This window comes from Numida meleagris, chromosome 1, assembly GCF_002078875.1.
Source record: "Numida meleagris isolate 19003 breed g44 Domestic line chromosome 1, NumMel1.0, whole genome shotgun sequence".
Taxonomy (NCBI): domain Eukaryota; kingdom Metazoa; phylum Chordata; class Aves; order Galliformes; family Numididae; genus Numida; species Numida meleagris.
In genome coordinates this window covers 168,154,161-168,171,816 of record NC_034409.1, presented here as the reverse complement: position 1 = coordinate 168,171,816, position 17,656 = coordinate 168,154,161, and the positions used below count along the sequence as shown (strand labels likewise).

Here is a 17,656-nt window from a genome sequence, read left to right as displayed (position 1 = left end):
GCAGATTCCATTTGCCACTGCTCTATATCTCTGCTTGAGTCCTCAGCTAAATAGGATGTTTGACATCCCATTCCGTTAGTCCTGTTGAAATATATCTTATACTCTTTTCACGTGGAGAGTGATAGAAAACTATTTTTTTTCCCCAGCAAAAAAATTCTTTTCAGTGTGGGTAGATACTTTGTAAGCTGGAATTATTGCCCAGAGCTGAATTTCTGAGCATCTTTGGTTTGGGATCAGAGAACTGTTTTGTTTTAGAAAGCAAAAAAAAAAAAAATTGATTTTCAACTTACACTTATATCTTCAGTATGTAGATGCAGCGCTAGTATTTAAAGACTTTGCAACAAAATATTTTCACATAAATCCAACTATTTGCCTTTCCATTTCTTGTTTCAAAACCAGTTTAAATCAGTAATTCTTCAAACTATTTAATCTTTGACATAGTTCTTAAGAAAAGCGTTCCAGCTGAAGTCAGGTGTGTTTTTCATCAGTTCCGTAGCTAAATACAGGTAGAACAAGTAGAGATGCTTTATGCTTTGTAGTGTGGCAGTAAAATTATTATTCCTTGAAATTTGAGAGGTCTGACAAAGACTAGAAGCTAGTAAAACTTCTACTCGACCTGTCCTAAATTGTACTTGTGCCATTACACACTTGGAGTCTCCGTATTCTCTGACAGTAGCACTGCTCTTTAGAACTGCCATTTCTCAAAACGTTTTCAAAATTTATATTTTTTTCCAATTTAATATGATTGCTGATTTTGTGTACTAAGGCAACGATACGAAGTGGCACTGTAAGAGTACTTTCTATTTCACTTCATTGGCAGAAGACCTGTTTTTGAAGACAGTTCTGAGCTCGCATTTACTGTGTGCTGTGAGCAGAGCTGAGGATTCATCTTTGTGGGGAAGCTATGGTAGGAAGGAAGCCAGGATGCTGACGTCCTGCATGGTGACTTTCTGGATCACTGTCTTTGTGGCAGAGGAGTGAGGAATGTAAAGGTAAAAGTGGAAGGAATGGGACCCGTCCTGCCAGACAGCTGGAGCACCGTGTGTGTTCCCTCAGGTTTCCTGAGCCGTGTGAGATGTTGATCCTTTGTGCTGATCTCTGCATTGGAGTAAATTTGGTGGTATTTTCCAAATCCAAGGGCTTCTGATTAAATGTAAAGGAATTATTTTAAGGCTTGGCTGTGCAGTGAGGTCACTGCTTACTCAGGGAGGGTGTGAATTGATGACAGATCGATCACATTGTATAAATTCCCTTCATGGCCATTCTTTAGGGACCTGTTTAGGGGGAGTCTTTAGAAATGGACAGCACTGCTGAAAGCTCATGGAACTTGAGGTCCCACTCACCACATTAGAACAGTGCTGCAAATGTTCTCAATTTGCTGCAAGCACCCTTGGGGAAATACACCCAGCTTGGCTATGGATGTTTCCAGTGATGGTACCTGTTGTGTATGGCTGAGTTAGACATTCCTATAGCTGATGAGAGGAACTGAGGGGAACTGGGTTTGCCCTAGGAAATAACTTCTTTTCCCTGGCACTAATTGCTGGTGTAGCTTTCTGTTTGTTCATTTATGTAGTAGTTAAGCTTGGTGATGGCAAAGAGGTACAGTTTAAAAAGCAAAAGTATTGTACTCGGTCTTTTTTTTTTTTCCTTTCTGAAATGAAGAGTGACTGTTTTAAATGAATGAAAGACCATCAGTCTGGGGATTTTATTGAATGCTATAATCACAAGCATGGTTAAAATGTGAGCGGGGACCATATTTTTACCCAAGAAATCCCTGGCTATTTCATGGAAAAGGGAAGAGGAAATGCAACATTGCCCTTTGCAGGAACTGTGGGTATGCCTGACTGAGTTAATTATGCACTGGCTTGCTGCACACAGGTCATGTTTGAGTAGCTTGTGAAAGGCTGAGCTGGCCACAATGCCGTGTGCAAAGATTAGCAGCACTGAATGCAGTTTGGTAAGCACAAGGGATGCCAATTGGTGGGAAGCATTTAAACTGGCAGTGAGAGGAGGTAGCTGAGTGCAGCGAGCAGTGTACACAAAGATCACAGGTTACATCTGGGATTTCGTTATGCATGCCTAATGAGCACATTGATGAGAACTCCCCAGGCTGTTGTAAAAGTAGCTGAAAGAAGAGCTGCTGATAAGGCACTGAATAGCTGCTCTCGTAAAGCTTTCCTTCGGCTTTGCGATATTTAAAGCCTGCAAAGATAATGGAGAGAAAATTGGACAATAAAATGCGAAGGGAGCTGTCCTGCCTCGCTACTTTAAACAACAAAAACATAACCCTGGTGTCTATTCGAAAGCGGCAGGCAGCTCACGATGTGCCTGAACTACTGATTATCGGTGAAGGGTCTAAAGCGGGGTCTCCGCTGGAAGCAAGCAGTAACTTGCAGAAAGAAGAGAAAGTTTTGCAGCGTAACTCCACGGGAATGCCAGAAGTCAATACAACTGGAAGACAGGTCGGTGAGCTGTTGCGTGTGCTGGGAGGGAAATGGGGAATTTAAAACTAAATGTGCTGGGCATGGATTTTATATTGATGTGCTAAACCTTCTTTATAGGAATTGCTTCAATCCCCAGCGTGACTCCATGCCCTCTAACAAGAGCACACTGCCAAGGCCTCTTTGAGGTCTCTGAAATTAATCTTTGAAAGTAAATGGTAATGAGGTATGCTATATCATTAGCTAATGAGCTTTTTTTTTTGGCTCCACCTCTAATAACATACAGTGGTGATTCTTAGTAAGGAAACAAATGAGTCCTTCTCCTTTCGAACTGTGACTGCTTGAACAGTTTGGTAAGTGCTTGTGCTGAGTTATTCTCTGAAATCATAGAAATTGCAGAAAGATTAAAACATCACAACTGTAGGTGAGTCATTTATTTATAACTACTGGGTGGACATTAACAAAACTTCATGGTGATGTATCCGTGGCAGCATTTTATTTCGTTTTTAATTCGGAGTTATAGTTTTGGAGACTGATCTTTCTAAGCCTCTTCTCCATGAATGTCAATGCTGATAAAAACATTATGAAACTTATTATTTAGAAAAAAGATTTTGCTTTTTAAAAGGTTATGTTAGAAATTACAATAATTTGGATTAGTTGTATGTTTAAGGGGAACAAACTCTAAGAACAAATATTGTGTTTTTTGAAACAACGTACACTTAGAATGGCTTAAATAATTAGCGTCAGACTGCAAAGAAACAACAAAGACAGAGTGGCTATACCTGAAAGCTTTGCCTGTCTCTAGTTACTTCTCACTTTGTAAACGTTTGCTGTAAAAGAGTCACGACATAACTTTATTCTGCCAAAAGATCTCTCTTCTGTATTCAGTTCATTGGAATACATTGCGTCATTCCCACTGGAGCTATGAACATCGGAAAGTGTTTTGCTTTGCTTTAATTCTAAATTAGAAACCATCAGTTTGCAAAAAGTTTTTCCTTTTTCCCACTAAACCGAGTATGATTTACATAGCTCATTTTAACTTAAAAGCAGCCCGTTGGGTCTTTAAAGTTTTTTAAATATGGTGTGTATAGTATCATTTCAGCAACACTGGCTGCAACTGCATAAGCATTTCTCTATCTTCTGTCTGATAGAGAATCCCATTCCCAAATGGAACACGTGACTTCGAAGTAGTATTTTCATTATTTCACAGTTTCCAGCTGGGGAGGGTGTTCTTTCCCCTCTTTTAACATTCAAGAATTGTTTAGTGAATACAAAGCCATGTTAGAAGTAAACACTAACGTGGGTGACTACTGACATGTTCATCTTCATGAGGCTTGGGGAAGAGGAAAGGAAGAACAAGCATTTAAGTCCTGATCCAGTTAAACAGAATGTACTAACAAGATGGACAGGCAAGCTCTGCTGAGATTTGTTAAGAAAGATGAGAACTGAATTTCTGCCTCCTGCCACCTAGAAATGATGCTTCTGTAGGCATGGAACTAAGACTCTGGACCTTTGATGTTCCTGAGGCTGTTCTGCCCTCATTTTGTTCTTCACTGGCAACCTCTAACAAACTGGGAAAGCATCTGAAGTATTTAATGAATAACATGTGGCTTTCCAGTAGTGCGCTACTGCCTGCCTGAATCCAACGCTGTGAGTCAGCAGGTTGTGAAAGAGGAGAGCGGGTAAGGTGAAAAAGCAGCACAGATAAGGCCGTTCTTCTTGGGCAGCTGTGTGCTTCAAGTTAAGAGGGCAAGAGCTGATTTCAGCCTGAGGATGTGTGGGGAGAAGAGCAGCTCAAAACCTTCAGAGACGCCAGGTGAGAGGCTAAGTGAGATCTGGTGTGTGTAGGCAAGCAGGCAGGGAGAGGCAGAAGGGAATTTGCTGAACAGGCCAAACCCCGTGTCCCTGCCTGCTGACTGCCTGGCGTTATGAGGAGAAGCCCGGCTCTTTAATTTCAGGATATGAAAATTGTTATCCCAGGCACAGGAGGGGCAACTGTGGCAAGGAGTTGTGAGGCGTGAGATGGTACAGCTTGGGTGTGAGAAATAAGGAGCAGCGTGGCAGCAACAGGGAGGTGGATGTGTGGAGTAGGGGGGCAGCTCCAGCCCTGGGGAGGAGCCGTGGGGGGATCTCAGTTTGGGCGATGCTCGGGGAGCTGCAGGGTTGGTTGTTTTTTTTCTCCAGACAACCAGTTTTAGGTAAATGATGAACAAAATGTTTTCACCTATTCTTCAAAAAGTCGGGTCAGCTCTTTGTGCAAAGCATCAAGTGATGGTCAAGTTTTGGTGTTTCTGTGACTAACAGCATATTGAAACAGTGGAATCAGTAGTTGCTTTTATGTTTTTCAAAAGACTGGATGGCAGAAAATAACCTTCAACCCTTTTATAAATTTAATTTGAATTGCTTTTATGTCACTAGGTAGAAAAATGGAGGTGGTTAGTGAGCGTGAGGTGGAGGACAAAGCAGTGAAGGACATAAAACCTGTGATGTTGCCTGTTTTCTGTCTACAAGTTGCTGCCAGAAGCACAGTGGACAGGAGCAGGCGAGGAGGATGCTTGTGTCACTGTGCTCTCATGCTGTTTCATCAGAGAATGCAAAACACAAATGCCTTTGTCATCTGAGCCGAAGTAAATGCACACAGTGAGCTCCTGTAGTGTGTTAGGCCTTCTGCTTTGCTAGGTGTTTGTGAAGATAAGCACTTCCCACCATGGCCAAAGTCTCTTCTAGGTTCTAAGGGGGAGGAATTAGGTAGGAGAAGACAAGGAACAATATTGAAATAAGCTTCTCAAGGCAGACATTAAAATAAATGAGTGCTTAAACGCCATATGAAATATAGTGTATGAGAGACAGTTTCCTTTAAAAATGAGCCTTTTTCCATATATTGGGCCATGTGTGGAGCCAGGAGTTGGACTCAATGATCCTTGTGGGTCTCTTCCAAGTTGGTATATCCTACAATTCTACGATAGTATTATTTTGAATGGGAAGGGCACGAATAAGAGGAAATAACCATGCCTTTTGTGCTCTTAAATGGGAACCATTAACTGTTTCTGTTTTATCTGAAAGAGGGGGGCTGCCCAAGGAGGTGGTTTAGTTGCTGTCCCTGGAAATATTCAAGAAACATTTAAATGTTGTACTTAGTGGGGGAGTATTGGTGGTAGGTGACGGTTGGGCTGGATGATCTTGGAGGTCTTTCCCAACCTTGGTGATTCTGTGATTTATGTTGAGGATTTCAGTAACTTCTGGGAAGGAAAGAGAGGGCAGTGTACTCCTGACACTGCTCAGTGTGGAAGAGTAAGGGGGATAAAGGGGATGGCTAAAATCCATGTGACTTTTTGCCAGCAACCCTGCTACACAGCCACAAGCAGAGAGGGAGTGAGGCACAGAGGGTGGGCTTGCACCAGGATAGCAAGGGGCTGCACCATAATGCTGCAGAGCTGAAGGTATTCACTGCATCTCCAGGCTAGTCTGAGTACCTGTGACATCGTGGTGGCTGTGCCTTCTCCTTACCCACTCCCCTGGGGACAGTGCAGCTTCACTGAAACCCACATGGCCCCTGACACACTGTGTGGTTATGCCATGCATGCAGTGAGCCCAGGTACTGCTTCATGGTTTTGCAGCAGAGTGCTGGTTGGTACTGGACTGGTGGCTTTAAACCAAGAGTCCTGATGGGCACCAAGCTGAATGTGAGCCAGCGGTGTGCTCTTGTCGCGGAGAATGCTAATGGTATTCTTGGCTGCATTAGGCAAAGAACTGCCAGAAGGTTAACAGAGGTGATCCTTCTTCTCTGCTCAGCTCTGGTGAGGCCACACCTAAATAATGGGTCCAGCACTGGGCCTTCAGTACAAGAGGGCCCTGCCAGCCTCTGCTGCGCTGTGGTTCTGTAAACCAAGCTTGCACCACTCATGGGAGTCAAGCCTGAAGACTCAATTGCTTTCAGTTTTTACTTACTGTTCTCCATAACTGTCCATGACAAAGACTCAGGGAACTGATTTTTAGTACAGGAGGTGACGGGCACTTCAGGAAGCCCATTTCTGCCTTCTCCTGAAGGTGAGATTCAGAGGAATGTTGCATGTGACTGAAGTGACAGCTTCTGTCTGTTTACCAGCAGTTGTATTTTCCCAGAGAGTTGGCGCCTCCTGCTCTAATAAATACAGCACAGAGAAAATGGAAAGCAAATTTTTTGTGCTTAATTTTTTCCATTTTGATCATGACCCACACATCATTATTCGCAAGCTGTCTAAGCATGAAACAAAATCAAGTTAATGGATTTTGAATACTGCATCAAATGAACTGGGTGCAGTCTAGTGTTAATAAGCAGCCTGCATAATTCTCATTGCACTGTACCAAGTAGACAGTTTTCTTCTCTTTAGCAGAAATGAGATTAGTATTGTTGAGCCTGATCCAGTGACTCCTCCTCCTGTCCCTTCACTGCTGTAATGCCCAGCATTAGGTGCTTTAATAAGGGGTAGAGGTCCTATGGCTTCACAGGCAAGTTAATAGATTTGTCATAGCAGCTTCCATCTAGATTTTTAAAATAAAAAGTTACCTCAAGTGACAGTAATGAAATTTGATGTTTTTTTCATGAAACCCAACAATCTTGGGCTTGTCCCTCCCCTTCTGTGCTTTCCTCATGATCGGATGTCAGCAACGTCCTTTAATGACAGAGTTATGCTCTGATTACCTCATCTGTGAGAAATGTTGCCTTTGTAATTTTCATTAATGTTTCATTTTTCAGTTGAATAGAGTGTACTGAACCGTAGAACTGCAGTATTGCAGACCACGGTCTGACTACTGGATAGTCTACTTTGGGCTAATCTCCTTCAGTAATGGCTGTCACATCCTTAGAACTGGTATTGGATCAAACCCGTGAGTTCTTGTAGCTCAGTATCAGGTACCTCTTTATTAGGTACCTCTCAAAGAGGTGGATGAAGCTAAACAATAGTGGAAGCATCTGCATACATTCGTGTCTTTTAAAATCTTTGTGAGTAGATTTTAACTTCAAAAATCTATATATGTGCAGACAGTCCAGACCCTTGTGCACACGTGTACAGCTCTGCAGATAGCATGCCACTAGTCCTGCCTGGTTTCAGGCTCTCAGGGAATTCCTGAATCTGTTTTCTGTGGACCTTTTATTTTGTTTCCATAGTGAGAGGGACAAACTGAGCTAACTGCTCATGGATGTGGAGGGATGTTCAGTGAGGACCCTCCTCTGAGCCTTTATGCAGGTGGCAGTCTGCTAGGAAGAGCAGAGCTCAGGCTGCGTGGCAAGAGTGCTTCAGTTATAGATGATCGGGTTGGGACTGCTGAGAACATTTTGCTTTAGCTAGTTGGTGATGCATTCAACGTGTAAATCAGTGTCGTGAAACATTTCAATGGAATACTGCTGCTTACAGCAATAAGGACGCACACATTTTATTTTTATTTTGCTCTGCAGGTTTTGTCCAATGCTGATTCTCCTCCTAGCTGTGTGCTGGAACCCGAAATGAAACAGAATTTTGCTTTTGACAACATGGGCTATGAGGAGAGCTTTGAAGCCATGCCCTCGCCATCTTCCCAGGAGCGCACTGTTGCAGTCAACATTGTGGGAATGACTTGCCAGTCTTGCGTGCAGTCAGTAGAAGGACGAATTTCCAAAGTTAAGGGTGTTGTGAGTATTAAAGTGTCCCTTGAACTGAATAATGCTTTAGTAAAATATCTACAGTCAGAAATAAGCCCTGAACAGATTTGCCAAGAAATAGAGGATATGGGCTTTGACGCTAACATAGCAGAAGAGAGGTTGACACCAGTGTCTGTACATTTGCCATGCTCGAGAGAAGCAGTAATAAAGCTTCGGATAGAAGGCATGACATGCCAGTCCTGCGTCACCAGCATTGAAGGAAAGATTAAGAAGCTTCACGGTGTGGCAAAAATCAAGGTGTCTCTCAGTAACCAGGAAGCAGTTATTGCTTACCACCCTTATATCATTCAGCCTGAGGAACTTAGGAGCCATATCAGTAACCTGGGGTACGACTGCACCATTAAGAGTAAATCAGCACCTTTGAAGCTTGGTGTGCTTGATGTTGGGAACCTGCAGAGTGCAGGCCCCAAAGAGACACGAGCACCTCTCCAGAGTGAGGGTTTGGATCCACTGGTTGCCAACAAGAGCAGCACAGCTACAGTGACTGTACATATAGAAGGCATGCACTGCAAATCCTGTGTCAGAAACATTGAAGGAAATATATCCTCTCTTCCAGGCATACAAAGTATTGAAGTCTCCTTGGAGCATAAATGTGCTGTTGTACAGTATAGCCCGAATTTAATTACCTTGCCTGCTTTGCAGCAAGCTATTGAATCCCTTCCACCTGGAAACTTTAAAGTTTGCCTCCCTAATGATTCAGGAACAAATAACCAAGCATCTCCATCTTCTGCTTTGGTATGTGATCTCTTAAGAGAGCCATTGAAAGACACAACGTGCACAGCTGTTATTAGGATTGATGGCATGACCTGCAATTCCTGTGTACAGTCCATAGAAGGAACAATATCTCAGAGACAAGGTGTCCAGCATGTAGGAGTTTCTTTAGCAGACAAGACTGGGACCATTCATTATGATCCAGCTATCACAAATAGAGAGGAGTTGAGAGCTGCCATAGAAGAAATGGGATTTGATGCATCTTTGCTGACAGGTAACAGTGTTTTGTCTTCTGTGAGTAGCATGCCAGGCTAGGCCGTGTGATATCTGAACTGAGACCGTCTTCTTTTCCTCTCTCTGAGGAGAGGAAAATGTTGTGTTGGTTTTGCCTTTCTTAAGAGACTGGTCTGATCTGATCTCACTTAGAAAGGGAGAGACAGTTCAGCCCTTAACTGCACAGGAAGAATTGATCTGCATTATGGAGCCAAAAGGCTTGGAAGTTGGTACAATGTCTTTTGAGTGGCAGATGCCCTTACCACTGGAGTGGGTTTCTTCCTATGGGCTCCTCCAGGATGCTATAAGATCTGTCAAAGTGACTGTTTTAATTTAAATTCCAAAATACAAAAACATACAAACTTAATTAAGTATATTTCATTTAAAACCAATTTTTACCTAGCTAAAATCCCTTCTTAGTGTCCGAATCTTTTGATCTTTATTTCTTGAGAATTTTTGCTAGGGACCTAAGCCTTGCTGTCGGCAAGGTGAGTGCCAAGACACACACAGTGTTTGGGAGCCGACACTACTTCTACGTGTTAGCTGCAGCACAGTTTGTGGAATTTGTTCCCATACTCAGTGTTTAAGAAGTTGCTATGGTGCTTAATCTCCTCTCTAGCAAATTTCAAAAGCAGCAATATTTACTTGCTTCACTCAAGGAACAAATTTCCTTTAAGATACGGATGTGGTATACCTGGAATAGATTGGTTTAAACCCAAAATACCCAATCGTTTTTCTCATGGATCCAATCCCTCTGGATCTGTGGAACAGCTACCGATGAGGAGTCTGTGTATGATGTTAAATTATGATTTGTTTCTTTTGTAACTTGTTGGTGGGAGAGCTCCTATCTATGGAAAAGGAGAGGAGCCTCTGTGTTTAACATGTTTAAAAGCAACACTTACTCCTTTGCACAAACCTTCTTTTGTCTTAGGGAGATGGTTTGAGAGTGCTGCTGGAGCCAGGAGGGTTATTTGCTGGATGCCTGTTATCTGGCAAAGAACAAAGATGATCACTATGGATGTATGAGTTGAGTTCTGAGTGCTGCAAATCCTTCCACTACTCATTTTGCAGTACTGGCATTATAAATATTGTGTCATAAAGAGAAACCTGTTGAGAAGCTTTTCCTTTCCCTTTTAGGAACAAAGTGCTATGAGCTGTGTAAAAGGTAACAAAGACAAGATGAATGTGAGGCTGGGCTGTACTCTGTGCTGGATAAGGATCCTCTAGATACTAATGTATCTTTATTGAGCAGAGGTAGCTGTCAGATTGAGGTAGCTGCCTGATCTAAACACTGACATTGGAGGGAGTCACTTGCCATCTGAAAGTGAAAAGGAGTTGTATAGAGCTAACTGGTCATATAAGTAGTGCAGGTGAGTGCCTATTGTTATATACATAGTAACAATCTATAATTTTCTTCCACCAAGAGACCAAGATTACCGTATCACCTTTCAAACAAATAAGAGACTTTGCCTGGTTGATGTAACCTGCATGTAGTTTTGCGTCATCCTATTGCCCTGTAAGTAGTGTTTGTTCAGTTTATTGTGCATTTATTCAAGATACTGATGCAGGAGAATACAAGCATTTGCCCGATGCCAGTGATGCCGCAGCACAGCCTCGAGCCCCAGAGCCTCCTCACCAGGGTTGTGTCTCTGATGCACTTCCAGACAGCCCTCACCTTGATGAGCCAAACCAGCCCAGCGGAGCGACAGCCAAGAAGTGTTTTTTACAAATCACTGGCATGACCTGTGCATCGTGTGTGTCTACCATTGAAAGAAATTTGCAGAAAGAAGACGGTAATATATTTGACTGTAATGTGTCCTGAGGGACTACTGGTTGGAAAAGGTATTCCATACGGTCAGTGGAAGGGCCGTGGTAGAACATCTTGAGGTTAAATAGGCTTAATATTCTTTTTAGAGCTAACATAACTACATCGCTGTTTGTCTAGTGAACCTACATGATGGACATAATTGTTTTGTAGTAGTAAGTGGTTGGAATATAATCAACATTTCAAATTAGGATGAGAGGAAATGGCCTTAAATTGATCCAGGGGAGATTCAGGTTGGATATTAGGAAAAATCTATTCTCAGAAAGAGTGTTGAGGCACTGGAACAGGCTGCCCGGGGAGATGGTGGAGTCACTGTCCCTGGAGGTGTTCAAGAACCATGTAGATGTGGCACTGAGGTACATGGTCAGTGGTCATGGTGGGGATGGTTTGATGGTTGAACTAGATGATCTTAGTGGTCTTTTCCAACCTTAATTATTCCCTGAAATAAGGCTCAAGACAAGAACAGAAAAGTTGTTCTCATTTTATTCTCAGGGCCTTGCTTCTTTGCAGAGCAATCCATCACTTCCAAAGCTGTTGAGAGCTCTGACATTCGTGGTATGAAACGTATTCTTCGGCATACATTTGCACTAGCAGGTGCAAATAAATGTGTTGCTCCAGTGCCTGGGTAATTATATTAGTTTAGGCACAGCAAGTCTTGTCAGGTTAGAATTCTGCAGACTGGCCACACAGAGCATGAATGGATGAGTATCAGCATTGCCTGCTTTAGTGCATGTCAGCATGCCTTAGGCGGGTTTTGGTTATTGATTCCTGTGTATGCAGTCTCTCAGTGATGGTCTCCCTGCATTGATATAAAAATCAAGAAATTACTAGCAATTTGTTTTGTTTCCTGTGTCTTTTATGCTTTGTTTTTTGATTATAAATTTAGATTAAAAAAAAAAAAAGAGCCTGATGTCCAGTGGGATTTGTTTAGGGCTTTGCAAACTTAGGTTTGCAAACAAACAAACAAACAAAAAACAACAACAAAAAAAAAACAAACCAGGGTAGAGCTTGGAGTTAGCAGTGCAGAAATTGCTCATGAACATTGTTTCTGTCTCATTAGACCATAGCCTCCTTTCCCGTGTAGCTGTTGCAGTTCCTCTTGTTGCTATAGGAAACTTTGCTATGGCTGCATCTCAGTAAAAACTTTGCTGCTCTGACCAGGGAACAACACCAGGAGGAGGCAGAAGAGAGATTACTAGATATAAAATGACACTAAGCTGCTACAGTTCTCACTGAAAATCACATGTGATATTTTGTTTTTCTTCCTCAAAAACTGAACTAGGTTATCTAACATTCTTTATTATTGCTGCTGCAGGTATTGTTTCAGTGTTGGTAGCACTGATGGCAGGTAAAGCAGAGATAAAATACAAGCCAGAGTTCATACAGCCTCTTGAAATAGCACAGTTGATCCAGAATTTGGGCTTTGAAGCCACAGTCATAGAAGATCATTCAGAAACAGAGGGAAATGTGGAGCTTCTTGTAAGTAACATGTATTTGAAATTGTGTGTTGGTTTTGGAAATGTTGGGTTCGGAAGAAGTATTTTCTTGCAAATGCTTTTGTTTAAGGAGATATGGCCTCAACAGATCAGTTCCGTCTGGTGACACTGATTTTGCTTAATTGCTAGAAAGAGAAAATGAGTTTGTCTTAGAAGAACCTGTCAAAGGCACTGAAACTTTTGTTAGCAAGGGGAAATGAAACGGGAAATATAAGTCATCAGGTATCTGATGAGAATGTTAGGGGCTTTGTATAGAGGTCTGAGAATGTTGGATGAAATTATTAAATAGTTCATACCAAGGACAGATTCTTCAAAAGTCTGGTTTTCTTCTCTTATGTTTATATACAGTAAGACAGAAAATAACAGTCTGTAGTTATGCTAATAGGTCAGAAAGTGGGAATGTGCCGTGCTGAAGCCACCAGGAGATTTGAGGAGGGATGATGATGTTAAACATGCTCACGTGTGTATTGACTCAGGCAGTGTTAATGTAGCTGCTGATAGAACTCTATTAGCTGTACTATTGCTGTTAATACAATGTGCTAGTGCTGCTGTATAAATAAGCTGCTGTGAATATAACTGCTGGTTGCAGAATTTTATAATAATAAAAGTAGATAGTTATATTTGTTTCCTTTAAGACAGCTCTATAAACTCTTCCTGCTGAGGCCTTGGGTCACTGCTTGCAGAGTTTGAACAGTCACTGGTATGTTTGTAACAGTATCTTAAATTCATTAACAAATATTGGGTGAATATTCAGTTCATTAAAAGTGATGACAACAACAAAAAACTTCCTTGAACACTGATACCTGCATTGTCAGTGCAAAAGCTAAAATGACTGACGTACTGGTCCTTCTTAGCACCAGTGGTGAAAAGAGATGGCTAACTGTACCTAAAACTGTGTTTACTTCAGATTACAGGGATGACTTGTGCTTCCTGTGTTCACAATATTGAATCCAAACTTATGAGAACAAATGGCATATTCTATGCCTCAGTTGCACTTGCTACTTGCAAAGCTCACATCCAGTTTGACCCTGAAATTACAGGACCTCGAGATATCATAAAAATAATTGAGGTAGGTTTTAGAACATTTCTTTATAAACAACTAGAGGGAGGTGCCCCTGCCTATAGCAGGGGGCTGGAACTAGGTGATCTTAAGGGTCCCTTCCAACCCAAACCTCTTTGTGATTCTATGAAATTAAAAAGAAAAAGAAGCAGCTGATATTTGAGGGGTTTCACTGTCTTTTATAGATAATGTACGGTGTTTACCATGTAGTGAAGCTCCTGTGCTGCGCGGAAGTGCATAGCTTACCAGTCTGTCCAGTCTGTTGCTTGAAAAATACATCCCAAAAGTTACAGAAAAGAAAAAAAAACAAATCCAACAAACCCACTTTTTTTCTTTTTAAATCTGTATCTGGTGAAAGTGTTACTAAGTCCATTCTGGCTGCTCTGTGCAGAATCATGTGTCTCTGATTTCCAGTTGTTTCAGTGAAGTGTTGATACTCCAAAAAAAAAAAAAAACGATTTCTCTTGTCTCCGAAAGAGACTGTGAAAGAAGTTGTATAGCAGCAGGGAGCTAAGCCCTGTTCATACCAGGAGCATTCCAAATCTCTGTATGCACTGGCCTTTATTCCCATGCTGATTTGGAGAGAAACCTTTTCAACTGAAACAGCCATGGAAGGAAAAACATATCCTGGTTTACCGTGACAACAGAGATCATAAGTTCTGCTATTATTGTAGCCCAGGTGTTGAAAAAACCTTTTCCTCTGCTTCAGCAGAAAGGAAGAGAACTTGTTGGATGAGCCACACACAGAAACTAATCAGGAGAACAGCTGAGTCTGTTTTCCCTTCACATCTTTATAGTATTTATTCAGCTCTGCAGAGCTGATGTGGCAGCAGTGATCAACGTACAAATAGTAGATTGTTCAGACTGGTAGAGCAGTTGTTTGAGATGTATCTTGCCACAGGAACATCTCATAATGCAGCTATTAAGATTAATTCTGGGGGGAAGGAGTGGTTGCACTGCAGTAGGTCACCAAAGTTTCAGTCGTAACCAGCTTCTTGCAAATATATGTATATAGCTGTTCCCTTCAGTTAGCTTAATAGGTTTAAATTGGTTCTGGTAACTTTGATTTTCAACTTCAGATACATCTACTCAACTGCTGTGTTAAGGAGACGCTAGCAAGGTTTACTAGCCCAGTAGCTTGTATACATTTTTACCTCCCTTTGTGGTGTTTTCCATCTATCATTTATACCAGTGGGGATTAAAGGGTGTAAAATTGCTGTGAGGAGGAAGGCAGCAGAATGCTAGCTGTCACTGGGAGCTGCCTTTGCCTAGGAAGCCAGAACACTTACTGAATTATGATTGTGTTGTTGTATAGGTAACACAAGTACTTTACAGTCCACATTCTGAGTAGTATCTGATATATCCTCTTGCTGAGGATCTGAAAATAAATAAGAAGTTGGCATTTATTAAATATGGAACAGTGTCCTTTTCTGACATTTATTCTAAAAGCAGGGTCATTTAAGTATGTTATAAGTAATATAGTTAGTCTAATCAAAAGTAACTCATCTTTCCTCCTCTTTTAATAAAAAAAGGAAATTGGCTTTCACGCTTCTGTGTCCAGAAGAGTTCCAAATACACATAACTTGGATCATAAAAAGGAAATACAGCAGTAAGTACTTCTCTTCCTCTCACTAATGAATGTATGTAGATCATCTCTGGTAACTCACCCTCCTCACTTTCCCCAGTTAATTTAGCTTATTCTTGTGTAAAACATATTTAATTTTATGACTTGCTATTTGGTTTGAGTACTTTTACTACTTTCATTAGTACTGGTTTTTAACTGATAAATGTCTATACATTTAAGTATGTAGGAGACACTAAAACTGTCCTGATGTTTTGGTTCTTTCCCAAATATCCTGAAGCTGTGTGTTAGAATAGCACTAATAGCCCTAGCTCTGTATTGTCAGCACGGTGTTTGGCCTGGGTACTGCAGGGTGTGCTATGACTGGGGATTTACAGCTTCTACTTTTCAGGTGGAGGAAGTCTTTTTTGTGCAGCCTAGTGTTTGGTATTCCTGTCTTAATCCTAATGATTTATATGCTAATACCTGGCGGCGAACACCATGGGTCTATGGTGCTGGAGCAGAATCTCATTCCTGGATTATCTATTTTAAATCTTCTCTTCTTTGTCCTGTGCACTTTTGTTCAGGTATGTCCAGAGTATTTCCTAGAGGTTTGCTTTTTGTTCATCTCCCATTTATGTAATCTGATCAGATAAAAACACGAGACTGGAAAGGTTTAGTGGATTTTACCTGCCCTCTTCTTTGTGACACCTATGTGGAATGAAATGGCACTTGTCTGCAAATTATCAATTCTTGCTTGCTCGCTGCACTTACTCCTGTCACTGTCGTCCCAGTAGAGTTTCCAAGAGGGGAAAGTAATATTAAAACAAATAAATACTTGATCAGGTGCAAACTGGTTGGGTAACTATAGGTAAATCCCTTCAACTTCTTTGCTTTGTTTATTTTGCATTTCTAGGAAAAGGATAGGATCTGCCAGGATTTAGCTGGCAGAGTTGTTTAGAGAGCAAGTAAGGGCAAGTGAGAGGATAACAAGGGATTCAACCTCCAGTAGACCTCTCCACTACAGCTATATCGAAATAAAACTCAAATGGGACAGCCATCCCTTCAGTTATCTACTGCATGTTCTACAGATGGTATTATATACTCCTTGCTTTCATTACTGTGATCTTAATACGTGTCTGTTTACCCTTACACCAACAGTTTCTTGGTGGATGGTATTTTTACATACAAGCTTACAAGTCACTGAAGCACAAGGCAGCCAATATGGATGTGCTTATCGTACTGGCCACGACGATTGCTTATGTGTATTCATGTGTGATCCTGTTGGTGGCAATAATTGAAAAGGCAGAGAAAAGCCCTGTCACTTTCTTTGACACTCCTCCAATGCTGTTTGTATTCATTGCCCTTGGGAGATGGCTTGAACATATAGCAAAGGTAACTCATCTTCATGTGAAATATTGTGCATTTATAATGAGAACAGAATAAAACTGTTCAGATGAGTTTGAGTCAGATGTTTTGGATGTGTGGAGTAGCCTGCACTATGACCATTTAGAGTTCATGGATCACTGCATTAAGCAGACATCAGCATTTGTATATCTCAGCATCTCTCTCTGTTTCTTAGAGTAAGACCTCAGAAGCTCTTGCTAAACTTATCTCTCTTCAAGCCACGGAAGCCACTGTAGTGACTCTTGGTCCTGACCACTCTATCATCAGGTATTTACATTTCCTGAAGCAAAAAGCTCCACCTACTTAGGTACACAGACTGGGCTCAAAGCAGTTACTGTGAAACCATTATGACTTTGAAGGCCATGACATAAGTGACCTGTCTGTTCTACTTTTATCTTCTGCAGAGAGGAGCAGGTACCTGTTGAACTGGTTCAGAGGGGTGATATTGTAAAGGTTGTTCCTGGTGGAAAGTTCCCAGTGGATGGGAAGGTCATTGATGGCAATTCTATGGCAGATGAGTCTCTCATTACTGGTAACTTCCCTTACCCTTACGCAAATATGTGAAACGTTCTGTAACTTTTTCTCACATGAAAAGAGAACAGATCCAAAGCAAAAGGTGTTGTCTAAATAACCTCCCATCTTAATGAACTCTTTTCCTGGCCTTTGTGAGCTTGAATCCAAATCCTGTGTCTGCATATACCCTAAAAACTGAAGAGTCTCAGCTCAGTTTGGTCTCTTTTACTAATGTACTAATGGGATGGGTGAAGGCTGAGCACTATTGTCATTGTTCCAGGTACATGGTGGGAGTTTTGTTGGAATATATTTGTAGAGAAGGTACATCTTCAGTTGTGACTTCTAAAGGAAATATTGCTGAGATGTTGAGGTCATGCGCATAGATATCAGATAGGGCTTTCAACAGGGACTGCCCAAGGGAGCAAGGAGAGATAAAGAAAGTCTCATGACTTGGTGCTCATTAAGAGTCATAGAACTTCTTCAGTTTCTGAGATTTTCATTTCATTTTGTAAGCGTAGTAAGGATTTATTTGGTTATGTAATTCTTATAAATAAGTTGAAGGATCTAAAAACTTCACATTGTGATCAGCTTGCTTGATTTAGTTGTGTATTTACTTTGCCTGGGGAGGAAGGACGCCCTTAACTTTAGGAGAGCCAGTCATTATCACTAACCTTAAGAACAGAAATTAGGGA

At 41.4% G+C, this 17,656-nt stretch overlaps 1 protein-coding gene across 4 annotated transcripts in view; it reads left to right on the top strand.

The window, feature by feature from the left end:
* The window catches only part of ATP7B (ATPase copper transporting beta), a 42,605-nt gene that overhangs the window by 9,057 nt on the left and 15,892 nt on the right, over window positions 1-17,656 (top strand). For 2 of the 4 annotated variants that reach the window (XM_021376844.1, XM_021376837.1), the window contains exons 2-10: window positions 7,876-9,103; window positions 10,659-10,895; window positions 12,243-12,406; window positions 13,331-13,492; window positions 15,016-15,092; window positions 15,457-15,631; window positions 16,206-16,439; window positions 16,627-16,718; window positions 16,856-16,983. In XM_021376844.1, coding sequence (XP_021232519.1) covers window positions 7,924-9,103; window positions 10,659-10,895; window positions 12,243-12,406; window positions 13,331-13,492; window positions 15,016-15,092; window positions 15,457-15,631; window positions 16,206-16,439; window positions 16,627-16,718; window positions 16,856-16,983 — 2,449 coding nt within the window. In that variant the 5' untranslated portion in view covers window positions 7,876-7,923. Of the gene's footprint in view, window positions 1-1,858; window positions 2,463-7,875; window positions 9,104-10,658; window positions 10,896-12,242; window positions 12,407-13,330; window positions 13,493-15,015; window positions 15,093-15,456; window positions 15,632-16,205; window positions 16,440-16,626; window positions 16,719-16,855; window positions 16,984-17,656 lie in introns of those variants that run through there. The other 2 variants (XM_021376828.1, XM_021376819.1) reach the window with 2 other exon arrangements.